The sequence below is a fragment of the Protopterus annectens genome, chromosome 8.part0, assembly GCF_019279795.1.
Source record: "Protopterus annectens isolate FY-2018-M chromosome 8.part0, PAN1.0, whole genome shotgun sequence".
In the NCBI taxonomy this organism is placed as follows: Eukaryota; Metazoa; Chordata; order Ceratodontiformes; family Protopteridae; genus Protopterus; species Protopterus annectens.
In genome coordinates, this window is record NC_056741.1 from 333,885,966 (window position 1) to 333,905,709 (window position 19,744).

The 19,744-nt window shown below is 42.0% G+C and overlaps 1 protein-coding gene across 4 annotated transcripts in view; it reads left to right on the forward strand.

The window, feature by feature from the left end:
- The window catches only part of ARHGEF2 (Rho/Rac guanine nucleotide exchange factor 2), a 924,267-nt gene that overhangs the window by 740,592 nt on the left and 163,931 nt on the right, over positions 1–19,744 (forward strand). For all 4 annotated transcript variants that reach the window (XM_044079827.1, XM_044079829.1, XM_044079828.1 and 1 more), the window contains one exon: positions 16,333–16,583. In XM_044079827.1, the coding sequence (XP_043935762.1) occupies positions 16,333–16,583 (251 nt within the window). The remainder of the gene's footprint in view (positions 1–16,332; positions 16,584–19,744) is intronic.

Below are 19,744 nucleotides of genomic sequence, written 5' to 3' on the forward strand. Positions count from 1 at the left end.
TTTTACTGAAGTGATTTCTTAGAAGGGACAGATAGCATGCGCATGCACTGGAGGGATACGTATTATTGCAGGTGAGTAAGGGACTTTAGGAGAAATGCAAGTGTAGCATGAGCTGGTTTCTTTTCTTTGTTCTTTTTATTGCCTTATGTTTTTGGACCGTCATCCCCCAACAGTGACTGTCTAATTCTTAGAAATCACTGGAGCAAAAGCTAAGCATAGCTGTCATATAGGCAGGTTTGAGTTTTTTAATTCTCTGGGCCTAGACCCCTCTCCTGCAGCTGATACACATGTCCCATGAAGGTTACTACGTGAATGTGAATTATCAGTGCCAAGTGTACATCACAGGGCCATACAATGCATGCTATATTCAGGTGGTAGATGAACCAACTAGAAAACAAAACATAAGGCATAGTTGTAGCTAGCTTTTCTGGTGCTGCATGAAGTTCCCTGATATGGTACCCTCACTCAATTGAGAAAAAACATTTTTTGCTCCCAGGCAGTTGAAGATTACTAAAAAATGGTTCTTTAAACTGTTACAGATGTGACAAACAGGTTGCCACGGTGTATTACCAACATTCAGAAATTAATGCTGATACTGCCTTTGACAGCCACAGAATGCCAAGCACTTCAGCCCTGACCACAAATGCAGCATCGGCATTCATTTCTTAATGTCTGTAGTGGACTCCTGTCTGATTGTGCCCTCTGATACCTTGTGCCTGATAAGGCTCTGGATGTGGTCTGGAGTAAGAACAGTATAGTGGCCAGTTATCATAAAACCAAAGTTGAACTGAGCAAGTCTGATCATGTGTGTATTTTATGGTTACTAAGACAGTAAGCCCACCCAGACCTAAGGAAAATGCTCCCATATTCAGATGTTATCAACCTGATTATCTAGTCATTATTGGGGAGGTAAATAACTGGAATAGGAAGAGAGATGTGAAAGATAAGAATATTTCAAAGTGTTAGGAATTTTTTTATGAGCATTTCTGCACATTTATAGATGGTTCTGTTCCTGGTGCTAGGAACATCAAGTGTTATAGGAGGTGTGCTTAGTGGTGGATGGTAAACTAAGCTTAGTAGAATAAAAATATTTGCTGGAAGATGTACAAATGGTCTGTACTGATCAGTGTACTACCCTGGCAAACAAACTAAAATGAGATGGACAAGAGGGCCTCTAGCATTAAAAATAAAATCAGGTATCAGAAAATAGGATCAAGATTTACAATATTATTCAAGAAAACAAGAAACTTAAGTTGGCAACTTACACTTCAGACAACAGAAAAGCCTTGTAGATACTTTGAGATGGCAAATGTTTGACTAGCCAAACTCTTAAGAATTGAGGATATTACATCCAAGGCCATGACTGGTATGTTGGGGATATTCAAGGGTCTGTCCTCTACAATGTGTAGCATGTTCATGTCTGATCTTCCAATTCAAAACAGTATGTTAATCAATAAGATTTCTGAGGACACCAAGGTTGGGTTGATTATTAATTCAGTGAATGATTATAGGTTCATAGGTTGGTACTAGGCTATCAGCCCTAGGGCCTATACAAGCCTGCCATAACAATTCCCTGAATATTTCTTCCCACAATATTTACTTCCCTGGACCCCTGTCTAGCAGGGCGACTGACGTGATCCCTGGGGTGAATTTCCTATCTCCCATCCAATCGTCAAGGTTCCTTTTGAAGAGGGCCAAGGAGGTGCTCTGCTTGACATGTACGGGCAGTCTGTTCCAGAGTATGGGGAGTCTCTGGGTCAGGAACCTATCCCTACAGCATGTTTTGTTCATTGTGATAACAAGGTTTAGATCCTTGGAGCGTGTGGCTCTGAGGGATTGGGATTTCTTTAAGTGGAACATGTCCAACAGCTCAGGGTTTGACATGGCCCTGTATGTTAAGCAGAGATCGCCTCTGAATAGATGATATGCCACAGAGTATAGCTGGAGTTTTTTTAGACTGTCAGCATAGGGCATCTGCTTTAGGCCTGTGATTCTTTTAGTGAGTTATTTCTGCGGCCTTTCCAGCTGTTGCAGATGTCTTGTGAGGTACATACCAAACGGGGCATTGTACTCATAATGGGTCTAATGAGGGATGAGTACAGTGGGACAATGACCTCCTTTTTTCTGGATGAAAAACCCTTAGTGATGAGTATGCCACATAGAAGGATTTCATGACTGTTGTTGCAATATGGTTATCGAAGGTGAGATCACTGTCCACCTGTGCCCCTAAGTCTCTCATCACACTTTCAGTGTTTAGTGTACTGCCACCTATGTGGTAATTCATAGGTACATGGTTTTTCCCAAAGGGGATAACTGTACATTTCTTGGCATTAAGCTTGAGCCCATTGCTCTGGCACCAAGCATCTGTTACTGTAAGGCCCTTTTGTAGAATATCCACATCATTTGGGGATTCAGTAATGGCTCCCAGTTTGCAGTCATCTGCAAACTTTGTTAGCCAGAGTCCCTTAGTGTTGGCCTGTTCTTCAGAGAAGTAGATGCCAAACAAGAGCGGTCCCAGGACTGAACCCTGGGGTACTCCACTTGTCACTTGTCTAGAGCTGGATTTGGAGTTGGCAACCCATCGAGTGACGTAGGGATTTATGCCCAGCTTAGTAAATGTATCTATGATTCCAGAGTGGGGGATGGTGTCGAAGGCCTTGGCAAGGTCCAGATAGGCTGTGTGGACCGCCTTACCCACGTCCATAGCTCTGGAGACTGATTCATAGAAGTCAATCAGGTTCAGGAGACAAGATCGGCCCTTCATGAACCCAAACTGGGTGTGGTCCAGTGTTTGAAGGTTGCCAATGTCTTTGTTTATAAGTTCCATGATAATGCGTTCCATGCCCTTGCAGATCAGGCTCGTCAGACTGATGGGACGGTAGTTCCCAGGATCCAAGGTGGATCCCCCCTTGTGGAGTGGAATAACTGTAGCTGTGTGTCACTCAGTGGGCATGAAGCCTGAGTTGAGGCTATGATTAAACATGACACTTAGGTGAGGTGCCAGTTCATTTTGTAGTTCATGTAGTACACAGCCCAGGATGCCGTCTGGTCCCATGGATGCTGTATTCTTAGCTTTGGAGAGTGCGGTTTCTACCTGTGTGACCGTGATTACTGGAATTTGGCAATCTTTTGGTACTGAGATGGGCCCTTTAGGGAGTGAGAGGGGGGTGAAGTTTGCACTAAATCGCTCTGCCAGTATATTGACAATATCCTTGGGATCAGTATATTTAATGCCATTCTGTTGTAGCTCAGAGCAGATCTGAGCATTGCCATTTAGATTCTTGACATAACTATAGAATACCTTGTGGTTGTCTTTGGAATCTTTGGCAATTTTATTTTCGTAACTAGCTCTGGAGGATTTTATGAGGGATCTCAGCTTCTTACTGAGGCTGGTAAGGGAGTTTTTTGCATCCTGGGATTTTCCTCTTTTCTGCAACAGTTTCTTCCTTCTGTTGTATAGTTTGTTTATGGCAGGAGACCACCAGATTGGCTTCCTTTTTTTGGAGGAGAGCTTCTTGGTTCTATTTGGGATGGCACGATTCATTCACGAATGGATGTGCTTGTACAGTGCCTTAGTGTAGGATTTAGCAGTCGAACTTTCAGCTCCCGTCTGCATGGGTGTCATGAAGTTTGTCACTTCTGACTTGAGTAGCATGAAGTTGGCTTTGGAGAAGTTTTTTACGGAGGTTTCCATACTGGGGGGTGGGGTTGGGATGTTGATGCCAAGGGTGATTTGCTTATGGTCAGATCTGACCAGTGAGGGGGTGACCACTGGTGTGGAGCATTTATCTCCCATGTTGGTAATGACCAGGTCTAGGATATTGGAGCCCCTGGTGGGACAATGGATTAGTTGATCCAGGTCGTTGGAATTTATGAATTCCAAGAACCGTTGGGAAAAGGTGTTGGTACCCGAGTAGTTTTCCCACTTAATGGCAGGGTAGTTAAAATTACCCAGTATTAGGGTGTTTGGTTGTATCTTAATATTTTCCAGTATGTTTAGAAAGGTGTAGTGAGAATCTTGGGGCATGGTGGGGGATCTGTAGCAAGCTACAGTTTGGATTGCAGTCTTACCTAGTGTTAGTTTCACCTGGAGAATTTCAGGTGTATTGTGTTGGGCAACTAGCCTGAAGGTGGGAATATCCTTGGTGAATATGGACACTCCTCCACCTTTAGTGTTTCGGTCTTGGTTTGGTGGCCGAAAAGTGTGGTAATTAAGAGTTGTAGCCTGGTTTTGCAGAGGTGCTCTCTGGAGCCTTGAACCAGGTCTCAGTTACTGCACAGATATCGATGTTCTCCATTTTTAGGAGTGCCTCAAGAGAGTGCATTTTGAGATTTAGACTTCTAGCATTGAGTAGCATTACCTTCAGATTTTGCATGCTTGTATCTGTTACAGTGGTTTTGTCCTTTGAACCTTGCCTAAAAAAGGCACTATAGGGGTGGCAAGAGCTTTAGCCAGCAACCTGAATCCCAAGGGTGACAGGTGCAGACCATCTCTGGCAAAGCATCGTGGTTTGTCCATCATGTCATCCCAGGCAGACAGATACTGGATCCCCTTTGAATGACACCAGAAGCTTAGCTAATTGCTGAAGTCAGTCATTTTGTGCTTATACTGTGGTATCATTCTAGGCGAAGGTAGGATGCTACTCAGGGCTAGGGTCATATCTGCCTGGACCACATGATCCGAGAGCTCTTCCATGTCTCTTTTTGTGTAGTCTAGAGAGGTATGTCTCAAATTATTCACTTCAACATGGACAATGACAGAGCCATATTTGTACTTTTTGTGGAGTGACTTGAGTGCACGCATTATGTGGCGGATCCTGGCACCCGACAGGCAGCTGACTGTAATTTTCTCCTTGTTTAGCCTGGTGAGTGTGGGACATCAGTGTGCCTGACTATAGAGTCACCTATGACTAAAGTGTTTGGTACGTTGTCTTGTCTTAGGGGCTGTTTGTTGAGTAGCACACTGGTGTTGAGCTATGTGTCACTTAGGTTGTGACTGGTGTAATGTTGTATTACAGAGTTATTTGGATTCCTTGTATGTATGATCAGTAAATAAGCACATGGAATTTTACATTTTCTTAATAATAATTCTGGTTTCCCATGTGCTTTGTAATGTAATGTTATCTTAAGTTGTGAAAAAAAAAAAGATAAGGTGCCTGGGTTTGATAGTGGACTGAAGTAGGAAGATAATCTCTCGGTAGTTATCAAGAAATGTTGTGCATTAATTAGAGACATTTCATGTAATATCACTAGTTGAGATGAAAGGGTACAAAGCTGCTGTGAGACCACATATAGAATATTGTGCAGCAACTTGTGTTTATAATTGTACTCAGTTGGTTAGTTGTACTCTAGGCAAATTATTGGGAGTTAAATGTCTAACTTTTAGGAACAGGTTGCAGCAGTTGTCACTTTTTCCAATAAATTATAGACTGGTAAGATAAGATCTTATACTAATTTATAAATGCATGAACAATATCTTATTGATAGCTATGCTATGTTTAGATATTAAGTGACATAGTGTAGGCACTATAAATAGTTATTTCCTTGTGAATACACTAGTGTGCAACATTGTTCAGGGGAGAGGATTATTTTATTGTAGGGCTGGAAAGCTATGGAGTAAACTGCCTTTAAGGATTAGAAAGGCTTCCACGCTTGAAGTGCAGACATAGATCAAGGATTTGGTAACAGGGTTTTGAGAGCCCATTGCATTGATAGGTGACCAGTTCATGTAAAGTCTCTGTTGAGATTTGCAGTTTGTGATGTATTGAATATTGAACATATTCCCCCATTTGGAATAGGTGCTGACATTGCAGTGTGTTGGATCTCCTTCTCCCCCAGGATGGCTGAGGCAGCATCAACCTCTCACTCCCACTCTCCTTCCATGGCTCCTGCAGCACTCTGGGATCACCCTCCTCCCCCAAGATGGTTGAGGCAGCATCGATCTGACTCTCACTCTACCCAATGGCTCCTGCAGGATCTGGGGTCACCCTCCTCCCCCAGGATGGGTGGCATTGACCTCTCACTCTTCCTCCACGTCTCCTCCGACACTCTGAGTTCACCCCCCTCCCGCAGGTGGATGAGGCAGCATCGACCTCTTACCTCCACTATCCCTCAGTAGCTCCTCCAGCTCTCTGTCCACTAGTTGATCCTAGGTTGTCTGGGTCACACTCAGAGCTTTATCACTTTGTGCCCCAGAGGTGGCCTCATGGCATCTGCAGTACTGAGGCAAGAAGAGAATATTATCAGAGAATAATGATGACAAAGGAGACAAGGGAGACTATGAGCAACAGACAAAACTTCAAAAGAAAGTCTTAGCTTAATGAATGTTAATCATAAAAAGAGGTAAAGGCAATTTTAGATTATTAAAGCAAAATTTTAGCTATGGATACCTCTCAAAGGGAAGGGTTTTTAAGTAAAGGCTTTAAACTGTGGACAAGAAAAGTAAAAACCCAAGATAGAAACCAAACTGGAAAAGCAAATTTCCATATTAGTCTTCATTGCAAAAAAGGCAGAAAACACGAACATAAAACTGTCACAACAAGCATGAAAGAATTGTAATCTAACTCTAGCAAATCAGGAATTAATGCTAACTTTTAAAAAGGTGCAGAAGTTCACTTTTCCAATAAATTAAGATGAAATACATTAAACATATAAATGCATGAAAAATCTTATTAACAATTAATTAATATAACTAAATGTAGCTAAAAAGTATTCCTTGCAAATAGAGTAAATTCAAAAGGATTAATTATGAAGGAAAATGCTTGGATAAACTAATTATCGTCAGCAGTGGAAGGCAGTCAAGTTTGACTGGTGAAAGCTTCCATTTTGGCGACCAGAAAAAGTTCGGTGAGAAACAAATACTGATTGAACTAACTCAATGCAAAGTGCTCAACACTCTGGACAAATACCCCAGGATGCCAGCACATGAACTAAACCATCCCCCAGGAACCTCGAACCAGGAATCACCACTCCGAAAGGAAGGACATAGATCCATCCAAGTCAGAAAGGAACAGGACACAGATACAAGGCAGTAACTCTAAATGACTTTCACAAACCCGAAAACAAGAAAATTCTTTCATGATAACAGCTCAGAAACTTACACAAAACCATAAGCTAACACTATACGTACATATAATTTTCAAAAAAATTTAACTATGTCCAGGGTACCTATGGCATTGCAGTATGATAGAAAGAAAGATAAAAAGTGCTAAATCAGAGGAAACAAAAGATTAAAATCTAATGAAAGGGCTTGTAACTAACAGCATGGCAGCGGCCCACTGCCCATCATCTAGTGAAGCTAAACTTTCTGCAAAGGTAAAGCTATGAAGGCTGCCCATAGCCCGGAAGCCAGTAGAAAACCTAGCAAAAGCAAGGAACATTCCGACTCCAACCTGAAAGCAAAGTCCAAACCGAAAGCAGAAACTCACAGAACTAAAGAAACTATATACTAAAGAACTGGAAAAAGAAAGTACAACAAAGATATGCTATTCATGTACAAAGCAAAAGGAGAAATTTAAAATTTGAATCATTACATACACCCATGAATTTGCTACGATACAAAATTTATTAGACATGACTAATCTATCTGGTAAATGTAGAAAATAGTATGATAAAAAGGTTTAATACGTGCAGGTATCAGATACAGTCGAAAAATATCTTAGTATGAAGAAATTTCAACTTCAATGGATTCAGCTCTGCCCACTTTTACTAGTAGGTAGAGCTAACTTCCGAAGAAAATAAAGGCTAAGAAAGCCAAGAACCCTGGCCATTAGTGAAACCAAATTGGACAACGAGACAACTTATGAACCAGCACAGATAAAAATGAACTGCATCGCCTAAATTAACAAAAAGTCTTTGACTAACAAATGCTGTAGAATAATTTAAATAGTAAGCAGAACAGTATTTAATAAATCACTAAAGCTAACGTAAAGGACAAAAAATAGATTGCTAGAGTCACACTAAACCAAAAAAATAAAAATCAGCAAATAGAATACAAGATTGCTCAACTAATAAAGAAACTTGATTAGAGAAACGAATACAGTGCTAGGATATCAGATTGGAAGCAAAGAATTTTATTAGTATCAATGAAAATTTATCGGCCAAAGGTACCCCTGGCCAGGATGATACTAGTTACAGCCTCAAATAATAAGGCAAGTTACTAAGAACAACCAAAGCATTATACAGCAGTTCCGTAAGGAAAACAGTACAAAAGCAAATCAATCCTCCAATAAAACTGAAAAGTAAGGCCACAAAAGCCAATGGAAAAACAAGAAACCAACCAAGCGGAAACAAATGAATCTATAAACTATGAAAGAAGGATCTTACATTAAACATTACTAAAGATTAAATCTTAAGCAGACAGTTGAAATGGCTACTGTAAAGCAGAATATAATTTATAACTTTTTTTTCCAAAACAGAAATGTAACAGCAAACATATTAATGTATGAAAGTTATTGGTAAGAAAATTTTTGATCAGTGAAATGAAAATTGATGCAGTTGCATAAGTTATTCTATACTGCTCAATGTTAGAAGAAAGGCACTGCCCAAACTGACCTGGAATTATGTGGATGAACATAGTATACAATCAAGAAAATTACTTAGCTTTTATCTGTTTCTAATACCTTCATGAAGCAACATTTGACATGGTCTTTTTTCTTTGAAAAATGTCTTGCCCTATCATTAAGTCTCAGCTTAAGTCCTAACTTCAAAAAGGTCACCCTTTCCCCTCTTTAGATGTATAAAATTGCCAAGTGTGAATCTTTAGAAAATGCTTACTTGATATTATTTCTTATCATGTAAAAATGTATCCTTGGGATTGCAAACAGGTACAGCAAACACTTATAAATGCTATGAATCAGCTACTACAGCTTACACAGAAGAATTTGCTACAAATACAGTCAAATAGTAACAAACAAGGATTCCAAGTGCAATATTAAGTTAAATGCAGTAAAAACAGCTTCAATGTAACAGAAAGGCAGGCAAAATACAGTTGCTAGGTATTCAGATGTGGAAAGCAACAAAAATATACTTAGTATCAAGAAAAGTCGCTTATTCAGCTCTCTGCAGCCTGGATTACTCTGCTGGCCCACGTGGAGTCTGTGCTGAGTAGGTACAAGCTGAAAGTTTTATACCAGGGGCTGGAAAGCTAGAAACTGGCCCAAAACGACCAATAAACTACTAGTTACTGGCTCAAACCCCACAAAACTGGACAAAGGCAGCTCAATGCTTCCCACTCCCACTGGTAAGCAAGGTAGCTTCCCTTCCCCAAATAAGGCAAGGAAACAGTACACAGGAACTACAACCAAAGCCCAGGAATCAGCAACTCTGAAACTGGACTAAACTAGTAAAGCAGGAAAGCAAGGTAGCTTCCCTTCTCCCAAATAAGGCAAGGAAACAGTACACAGGAACTACAACCAAAGCCCAGGAATCAGCAACTCTGAAACTGGACTAAACTAGTAAAGCAGGAAAAACAAGAGATATTTTTTCTTTTTTTTTTTTTTCACAAAACAGGCAGAAACAGGTACAGCAAACACTTATAAATGCTATGAATCAGCTACTACAGCTTACACAGAAGAATTTGCTACAAATACAGTCAAATAGTAACAAACAAGGATTCCAAGTGCAATATTAAGTTAAATGCAGTAAAAACAGCTTCAATGTAACAGAAAGGCAGGCAAAATACAGTTGCTAGGTATTCAGATGTGGAAAGCAACAAAAAATATACTTAGTATCAAGAAAAGTCGCTTATTCAGCTCTCTGCAGCCTGGATTACTCTGCTGGCCCACGTGGAGTCTGTGAATGTGAATTATCAGTGCCAAGTGTACATCACAGGGCCATACAATATATGCTATACTCAGGTGGTAGATGAACCAACTAGAAAACAAAACATAAGGCATAGTTGTAGCTAGCTTTTCTGGTGCTGCATGAAGTTCCCTGATATGGTGCCCTCACTCAATTGAGAAAAAAAATTTTTTGCTCCCAGGCAGTTGAAGATTACTAAAAAATGGTTCTTTAAACTGTTACAGATGTGACAAACAGGTTGCCACGGTGTATTACCAACATTCAGAAATTAATGCTGATACTGCCTTTGACAACCACAGAATGCCAAGCACTTCAGCCCTGACCACAAATGCAGCATCGGCATTCATTTCTTAATGTCTGTAGTGGACTACTGTCTGATTGTGCCCTCTGATACCTTGTGCCTGATAAGGCTCTTGATGTGGTCTGGAGTAAGAACAGTATAGTGGCCAGTTATCATAAAACCAAAGTTGAACTGAGCAAGTCTGATCATGTGTGTATTTTATGGTTACAAAGACAGTAAGCCCACCCAGACCTAAGGAAAATGCTCCCATATTCAGATGTTATCAACCTGATTATCTAGTCATTATTGGGGAGGTAAATAACTGGAATAGGAAGAGAGATGTGAAAGATAAGAATATTTCAAAGTGTTAGGAATTTTTTTATGAGCATTTCTGCACATTTATAGATGGTTCTGTTCCTGGTGCTAGGAACATCAAGTGTTATAGGAGGTGTGCTTTAGTGGTGGATGGTAAACTAAGCTTAGTAGAATAAAAATATTTGCTGGAAGATGTACAAATGGTCTGTACTGATCAGTGTACTACCGTGGCAAACAAACTAAAATGAGATGGACAAGAGGGCCTCTAGCATTAAAAATAAAATCAGGTATCAGAAAATAGGATCAAGATTTACAATATTATTCAAGAAAACAAGAAACTTAAGTTGGCAACTTACACTTCAGACAACAGAAAAGCCTTGTAGATACTTTGAGATGGCAAATGTTTGACTAGCCAAACTCTTAAGAATTGAGGATATTACATCCAAGGCCATGACTGGTATGTTGGGGATATTCAAGGGTCTGTCCTCTACAATGTGTAGCATGTTCATGTCTGATCTTCCATTTCAAAACAGTATGTTAATCAATAAGATTTCTGAGGACACCAAGGTTGGGTTGATTATTAATTCAGTGAATGATTATAGGTTCATAGGTTGGTACTAGGCTATCAGCCCTAGGGCCTATACAAGCCTGCCATAACAATTCCCTGAATATTTCTTCCCACAATATTTACTTCCCTGGACCCCTGTCTAGCAGGGCGACTGACGTGATCCCTGGGGTGAATTTCCTATCTCCCATCCAATCGTCAAGGTTCCTTTTGAGGAGGGCCAAGGAGGTGCTCTGCTTGACATGTACGGGCAGTCTATTCCAAAGTATGGGGAGTCTCTGGGTCAGGAACCTATCCCTACAGCATGTTTTGTTGATTGTGATAACAAGGTTTAGATCCTTGGAGCGTGTGGCTCTGAGGGATTGGGATTTCTTTAAGTGGAACATGTCCAACAGCTCAGGGTTTGACATGGCCCTGTATGTTAAGCAGAGATCGTCTCTGAGTAGATGATATGCCACAGAGTATAGCTGGAGTTTTTTTAGACTGTCAGCATAGGGCATCTGCTTTAGGCCTGTGATTCTTTTAGTGAGTTATTTCTGCAGCCTTTCCATCTGTTGCAGATGTCTTATGAGGTACATACCAAACAGAGCATTGTACTCATAATGGGTCTAATGAGGGATGAGTACAGTGGGACAATGACCTCCTTTTTTCTGGATGAAAAACCCTTAGTGATGAGGTATGCCACATAGAAGGATTTCATGACTGTTGTTGCAATGTGGTTATCGAAGGTGAGATCACTGTCCACCTGTGCCCCTAAGTCTCTCATCACACTTTCAGTGTTTAGTGTACTGCCACCTATGTGGTAATTCATAGGTACATGGTTTTTCCCAAAGGGGATAACTGTACATGTCTTGGCATTAAGCTTGAACCCATGGCTCCGGCACCAAGCATCTGTTTCTGTAAGGCCCTTTTGTAGAATATCCACATCATTTGGGGATTCAATAATGGCTCCCAGTTTGCAGTCATCTGCAAACTTTGTTAGCCAGAGTCCCTTAGTGTTGGCCTGTTCTTCAGAGAAGTAGATGCCAAACAAGAGCGGTCCCAGGACTGAACCCTGGGGTACTCCACTTGTCACTTGTCTAGAGCTGGATTTGGACTCGGCAACCCATCGGTTGACGTAGGGATTTATGCCCAGCTTAGTAAATGTATCTATGATTCCAGAGTGGGGGATGGTGTTGAAGGCCTTGGCAAGGTCCAGATAGGCTGTGTGGACCGCCTTACCCATGTACATAGCTCTGGAGACTGATTCATAGAAGTCAATCAGGTTCAGGAGACAAGATCGGCCCTTCATGAACCCAAACTGGGTGTGGTCCAGTGTTTGAAGGCTGCCAATGTCTTTGTTTATAAGTTCCATGATAATGCGTTCCATGCCCTTACAGATCAGGCTCGTCAGACTGATGGGACGGTAGTTCCCAGGATCCAGGGTGGATCCCCCCTTGTGGAGTGGAATAACTGTAGCTGTGTGTCACTCAGTGGGCACGAAGCCTGAGGTGAGGTTATGATTAAACATGACACTTAGGTGAGGTGCCAGTTCATTTTGTAGTTCATGTAGTACACAGCCCAGGATGCCGTCTGGTCCCATGGATGATGTATTCTTAGCTTTGGAGAGTGCGGTTTCTACCTGTGTGACCGTGATTACTGGAATTTGGCAATCTTTTGGTACTGAGATGGGCCCTTTAGGGAGTGAGAGGGGGGTGAAGTTGGCACTAAATCGATCTGCCAGTATATTGGCAATATCCTTGGGATCAGTATATTTAATGCCATTCTGTTGTAGCTCAGAGCAGATCTGAGCATTGCCATTTAGATTCTTGACATAACTATAGAATACCTTGTGGTTGTCTTTGGAATCTTTGACAATTTTATTTTCGTAACTGGCTCTGGAGGATTTTATGAGGGATCTCAGCTTCTTACTGAGGCTGGTAAGGGAGTTTTTTGCATCCTGGGATTTTCCTCTTTTCTGCAACAGTTTCTTCCTTCTGTTGTATAATTTGTTTATGGCAGGAGACCACCAGATTGGCTTCCTTTTTTTGGAGGAGAGCATCTTGGTTCTATTTGGGATGGCACGATTCATTCACGAATGGATGTGCTTGTACAGTGCCTTAGTGTAGGATTTAGCAGTCGAACTTTCAGCTCCCGTCTGCATGGGTGTCATGAAGTTTGTCACTTCTGACTTGAGTAGCATGAAGTTGGCTTTGGAGAAGTTTTTTACGGAGGTTTCCATACTGGGGGGTGGGGTTGGGATGTTGATGCCAAGGGTGATTTGCTTATGGTCAGATCTGACCAGTGAGGGGGTGACCACTGGTGTGGAGCATTTATCTCCCATGTTGATAATGACCAGGTCTAGGATATTGGAGCCCCTGGTGGGACAATGGATTAGTTGATCCAGGTTGTTGGAATTTATGAATTCCAAGAACCGTTGGGAAAAGGTGTTGGTACCCAAGTAGTTTTCCCACTTAATGGCAGGGTAGTTAAAATTACCCAGTATTAGGGTGTTTGGTTGTATCTTAATATTTTCCAGTATGTTTAGAAAGGTGTAGTGAGAATCTTGGGGCATGGTGGGGGATCTGTAGCAAGCTACAGTTTGGATTGCAGTCTTACCTAGTGTTAGTTGCACCTGGAGAATTTCAGATGCATTGTGTTGGGTAACTAGCCTGGAGGTGGGAAAATCCTTGGTGAATATGGACACTCCTCCACCTTTAGTGTTTCGGTCTTGGTTTGGTGGCCGAAAAGTGTGGTAATTAAGAGTTGTAGCCTGGTATTGCAGAGGTGCTCTCTGGAGCCTTGAACCAGGTCTCAGTTACTGCACAGATATCGATGTTCTCCATTTTTAGGAGTGCCTCGAGAGAGTGCATTTTGAGATTTAGACTTCTAGCATTGAGTAGCATTACCTTCAGATTTTGCATGCTTGTATCTGTTACAGTGGTTTTGTCCTTTGAACCTTGCCTAAAAAAGGCACTATAGGGGTGGCAAGAGCTTTAGCCAGCAACCTGAATCCCAAGAGTGACAGGTGCAGACCATCTCTGGCAAAGCATCGTGGTTTGTCCATCATGTCATCCCAGGCAGACAGATACTGGATCCCCTTTGAATGACACCAGAAGCTTAGCTAATTGCTGAAGTCAATCATTTTGTGCCTATACTGTGGTATCATTCTAGGCGAAGGTAGGATGCTACTCAGGGCTAGGGTCATACCTGCCTGGACCACATGATCCGAGAGCTCTTCCATGTCTCTTTTTGTGTAGTCTAGAGAGGTATGTCTCAAATTATTCACTTCAACATGGACAATGACAGAGCCATATTTGTACTTTTTGTGGAGTGACTTGAGTGCACGCATTATGTGGCGGATCCTGGCACCCGACAGGCAGCTGACTGTAATTTTCTCCTTGTTTAGCCTGGTGAGTGTGGGACATCAGTGTGCCTGACTATAGAGTCACCTATGACTAAAGTGTTTGGTACATTGTCTTGTCTTAGGGGCTGTTTGTTGAGTAGCACACTGGTTTTGAGCTATGTGTCACTTAGGTTGTGACTGGTGTAATGTATTACAGAGTTATTTGGATTCCTTGTATGTATGATCAGTAAATAAGCACATGGAATTTTCCATTTTGTTAATAATAATTCTGGTTGCCCAATGTGCTTTGTAATGTAATGTTATCTTAAGTTGTGAAAAAAAAAAAGATAAGGTGCCTGGGTTTGATAGTGGACTGACGTAGGAAGATAATCTCTCGGTAGTTATCAAGAAATGTTGTGCATTAATTAGAGACATTTCATGTAATATCACTAGCTGAGATGAAAGGGTACAAAGCTGCTGTGAGACCACATATAGAATATTGTGCAGCAACTTGTGTTTATAATTGTACTCAATTGGTTAGTTGTAATCTAGGCAAATTATTGGGAGTTAAATGTCTAACTTTTAGGAACAGGTTGCAGCAGTTGTCACTTTTTCCAATAAATTATAGACTGGTAAGATGAGATCTTATACTAATTTATAAATGCATGAACAACATCTTATTGATAGCTATGCTATGTTTAGATATTAAGTGACATAGTGTAGACACTATAAATAGTTATTTCCTTGTGAATACACTAGTGTGCAACATTGTTCAGGGGAGAGGATTATTTTATTGTAGGGCTGGAAAGCTATGGAGTAAACTGCCTTTAAGGATTAGAAAGGCTTCCACTCTTGAAGTGCAGACATAGATCAAGGATTTGGTAACAGGGTTTTGAGAGCCCATTACATTGATAGGTGACCAGTTCATGTAAAGTCTCTGCTGAGATTTGCAGTTTATGATGTATTGAATATTGAACATATTCCCCCATTTGGAATAGGTGCTGACATTGCAGTGTGTTGGATCTCCTTCTCCCCCAGGATGGGTGAGGCAGCATCAAACTCTCACTCCCACTCTCCTTCCATGGCTCCTGCAGCACTCTGGGATCACCCTCCTCCCCCAAGATGGTTGAGGCAGCATCGATCTGACTCTCACTCTACCCCATGGCTCCTGCGGGATCTGGGGTCACCCTCCTCCCCCAGGATGGGTGAGACAGCATTGACCTCTCACTCTTCCTCCACGTCTCCTCCGACACTCTGGGTTCACCCCTCTCCCGCAGGTGGATGAGGCAGCATCGACCTCTTACCTCCACTATCCCTCAGTAGCTCCTCCAGCTCTCTGTCCACTAGTTGATCCTAGGTTGTCTGGGTCACACTCAGAGCTTTATCACTTTGTGCCCCAGAGGTGGCCTCATGGCATCTGCAGTACTGAGGCAAGAAGAGAATATTATCAGAGAATAATGATGACAAAGGAGACAAGGGAGACTATGAGCAACAAGATTAATAATCCTAATTCAAAGGCTGCTTTGTAAAATAACTCAGCGTTGTCGGCTCACAGTTAGACGTTGCCCATTCGATTCTCAGTTAGAGCATCTTCTGTGTGGCGACATACGTGAACGGGTGTTCCTTCATTGAAGGTTGTGTGTTAGGCCCGGCAAGCCAGCACGTAAAACTCTAGTGCCAATCATTAGCGAACCGGAGTTCCGCTGTGGCGACCCCTAACCGTGAAAAGCCGAAAGACACAAACCGTTATTAGGAAGAGAGCATTCACAAGATCATACAGAAGTAGCTACATTGTGTACTAAAGTATCTGTTATTGGTGAGAGAAATGTTTGACTTGATGGCTGGACAGCTAAATTCATGGTACCTGAATGATGGGCAAAAAGGAGAATTGTTAAAAAAAATAGTTGGTATCATTTATGCAGTAGCAGCTCAGTGGTTTTGTGTCTGTCGAGTATCAGAACTGTCTTTATTATGAGCTCTGAACATTACTGTCATTCTGTGGGAATGTTAGTGCATTGCCAGCTGATTCAGCTTTTTGTTTTACAGAACTGATACAGACAGAGGTACATCATGTACGAACGTTGAAGATCATGTCTGATATCTTTCGAAAGGGAATGTTGGAAGACTTACAAATGGACTCCCAGCTAGTGCACAACATGTTTCCTTCTTTGGATGAGCTGCTGGATATCCATGTACAATTCCTTACGAGGCTTCTAGATAGGCGCAAGGAGTCCCTGGCCATTGAGAGCAACAAAAATTTTGTCATCAATCGACTCGGAGACATACTTATGAACCAGGTAAAACATCATTAAAATATGAACAGGCATTGCCGTCCTTAAAGTTACATGCCTCAAACAGCATGCTTTGAATAAATGCTAAATTGTGTGTGTGTGTGCGTGTGTGTGCCTTATGCATGTATTTTCCAGGAGGTTGTATTTGTCTTTTTTGCTGAAGAAGGTGTTTGAAAACGTACTTGTTTGGAATTTCAAGCATTATTAAACTGTTTTTCTACTCTCCGTGAATTTACTTTCAGTTTATTTCAAACAGTATTTTGGATGGACTATTGGTTCTGGTTCTCTTAACCCTCATTTGGAGCTTCCAGAGTGAACTTTTGTGGTGGTTTTGGTAATGTGTGTTCACTCCTTGTTTCATCTCCCTGCTTGGTTAATAACCTCTACAAGAAGAGTCTCAGAGCTACAGGCACTCATGGCTGTGGAACCTTTTATCATTTTTTATCCAGACAGGGTTTCTCTGAGGACCAACCCGACATTTATGCCTAAGGTAGTGTCCAGTGTGGCCCTTAACCAAACTATTCATCTGCCTACTTTTTATCCAAACCCACAGAATAAGGGGAGAGATTTCTGCATTGTTTGGACATGCACAGACAGCTTCTATTTAAACAGAACCAAAGCTTTCAGGAAGACTGAGCAACTACTAGTGGCATATGCTGCAGAATCACAAGGAAAGGCTATCTCTAAGCAGACTATTTCAAAGTGGATAGGCCACTGCATTCATTTCTGCTATTCACAACATGGCAAGCCAATGCCTAAGGGCATTAGGCCACATTCAACCAGAGCAGCAGCCACTTCAGCAGACTTCCTCAGGGGAGTACTAACCAAAGACATTTTAGAGGCTGCTACCTGGAGTTCAGTGCACACCTTTATAAAGCACTATCATCTACCACTCTACTCTAAATCTAGGGCAGGCTTTGCCACTGCAGTTTTGCAGGGCCTCATAGCCGCTCCTAATGCTATTTAGCTCCAGCCTCCCAGCCATAGCTTTGGGATTCAACCCAAGTGTAATGACTGCAACAGTGAAACACGAAGAACATAGTACAGTTGTGTACACTTACCATAAATGTAGATGTTGGAGTGTATTCACTGTTGCGGTCCAGGTTACCCACCCTCATCCCCCTTATCTTTGCTGGAACTTATTTGCACTTCTCTAATCTATACAACCTCTGTGTTGTATTTGCTTGTAGATGAAGGTGTAACATATGTGTATTTTGGTGCTTGCATGTTTTATTGGCATATTTTTAGCCTACCCTTTTGGGGGCACCTGACATCTGGGGCAAGAAAAATTGAAGAAAATGGCGTTGGCTGCATCTTTTATACCCCTGGCGTACTGATGTCTCGGAAGAGGCGACAGCAACCGACGCCGGACCTAGACTTTGGAATTCAGGCCGACTGAGGGTAGCCTGCCAGCAGGATAACCCAAGTGCAATGACTGCAACAGTGAATACACTCAAACATCTGCATTTATGGTAAGTGTACATAACTGTACTTTATTTTGTCATTTGTAAATGGCAGTCTTCTTCTTCTTTTGGCTGCTCCCGTTAGGGGTTGCCACAGCAGATCAACTGTTTCCATTTCTTCCTGTCCTCTGCATCTTGCTCTATCACACCAACCACCTGAATGTCCTCTCTCACCACATCCATAAACCTTATCTTAGGCCTTCCTCTTTTCCTGTTACCTGGCAGCTTCATCTTTAGCATCTTTTTCCCGATATTCTCTGCATCCCTCCTGAGCACATGTCCAAACCAACATAATCTTGCCTCTCTGGTTTGTCTCCAAACCTTCCAACCTGGGCTGACCCTGTAATATTACTTATTCCTAATCCTGTCCATCCTCGTCACTCCCAGTGCAAATCTTAACATCTTCCACTTTGCCACGTCAAGCTCTGACTCCTGCCTTTTTGTCAGTGCCACTGTCTCCAACCCATATAACATAGCTGGTCTCACTACCCTCTTGTAGACCTTCCTTTTCACTCTTACTGGTACTCGTCTGTCACAAATCACTTCTGACATTCTTCTCCACCCTGCCTTTACTCTCTTCTTTACCACTCTTCCACACTTGCCATTACTCTGAACTGTTGATCCCAAGTATTTAATCTCATCCACCTTCGCCACCTCTACTCTCTGCATCCTCACCATTCCTCTGTCCTCCCTCTCATTCACACACATATATTCTCTCTTAGTCCTGCTGACCTTCATTCCTTTTCTCTCTAGAGCATATCTCCACCTCTCCAGGGTCTCCTCCACCTGTTCCCTGCTCTCACTACAGATCACAATGTCATCTGCAAACATCATAGTCCACGGGGACTCTTGTCTAATCTCGTCTGTCAACCTGTCCATCACCATTGCAAATAAGAAAGAGCTCAGAGCTGATCCTTGATGTAATCCCACTCCCACCGCAGACCTCACTGCTGTCACACTACCCTCGTACATATCCTGTACCACTTTTACATACTTCTCTGACACTCCCAACTTCCTCATACAATACTACAACTCCTCTCTAGGCACTCTGTCATATGCTTTCTCTGAATCCACAAAGACACAATGCAACTCCTTCTGACCTTCTCTGTACTTCTCCGTCAACACTCTCAGAGCAAACATCGCATCTGTAGTGCTCTTTCCTGGCATGAAACCATACTGCTGATCACTAATCATCACCTCCCTTCTTAACCTAGCTTTCACTACTCTTTCCCATAACTTCATGCTGTGACTGATCAATATAATCCCTCTGTAGTTACTACAGCTCTGCACATCACCCTTATTCTTAAAAATCGGTACCAAAACACTTTTTCTCAATTCCTCAGGCATCCTCTCACTTTCCAAGATTTCATTAAACAATCTAGTTAAAAACTCCACTGCCGTTTCACCTAAACACCTCCATGCTTCCACAGGTAAGTCATCTGGATCATCAGCCTTTCCATTCTTCACCCGTTCATAGCTATCCTTACTTCCCTTTTGCTAATCCATTGCACTTCATGATTCACTATCTGCACATCATCCAACCTTCTCTCCCTCTCATTCTCTTCATTCATCAGCCCCTCAAAGTACTTTTTCCATCTGCTCAACACACTCTCCTCGCTTGTGAGTACGTTTCCCTCACTATCCTTTATCACCCTTACCTGCTACACATCTTTCCTAGCTCGGTCCCTCTGTCTAGCCAATCGG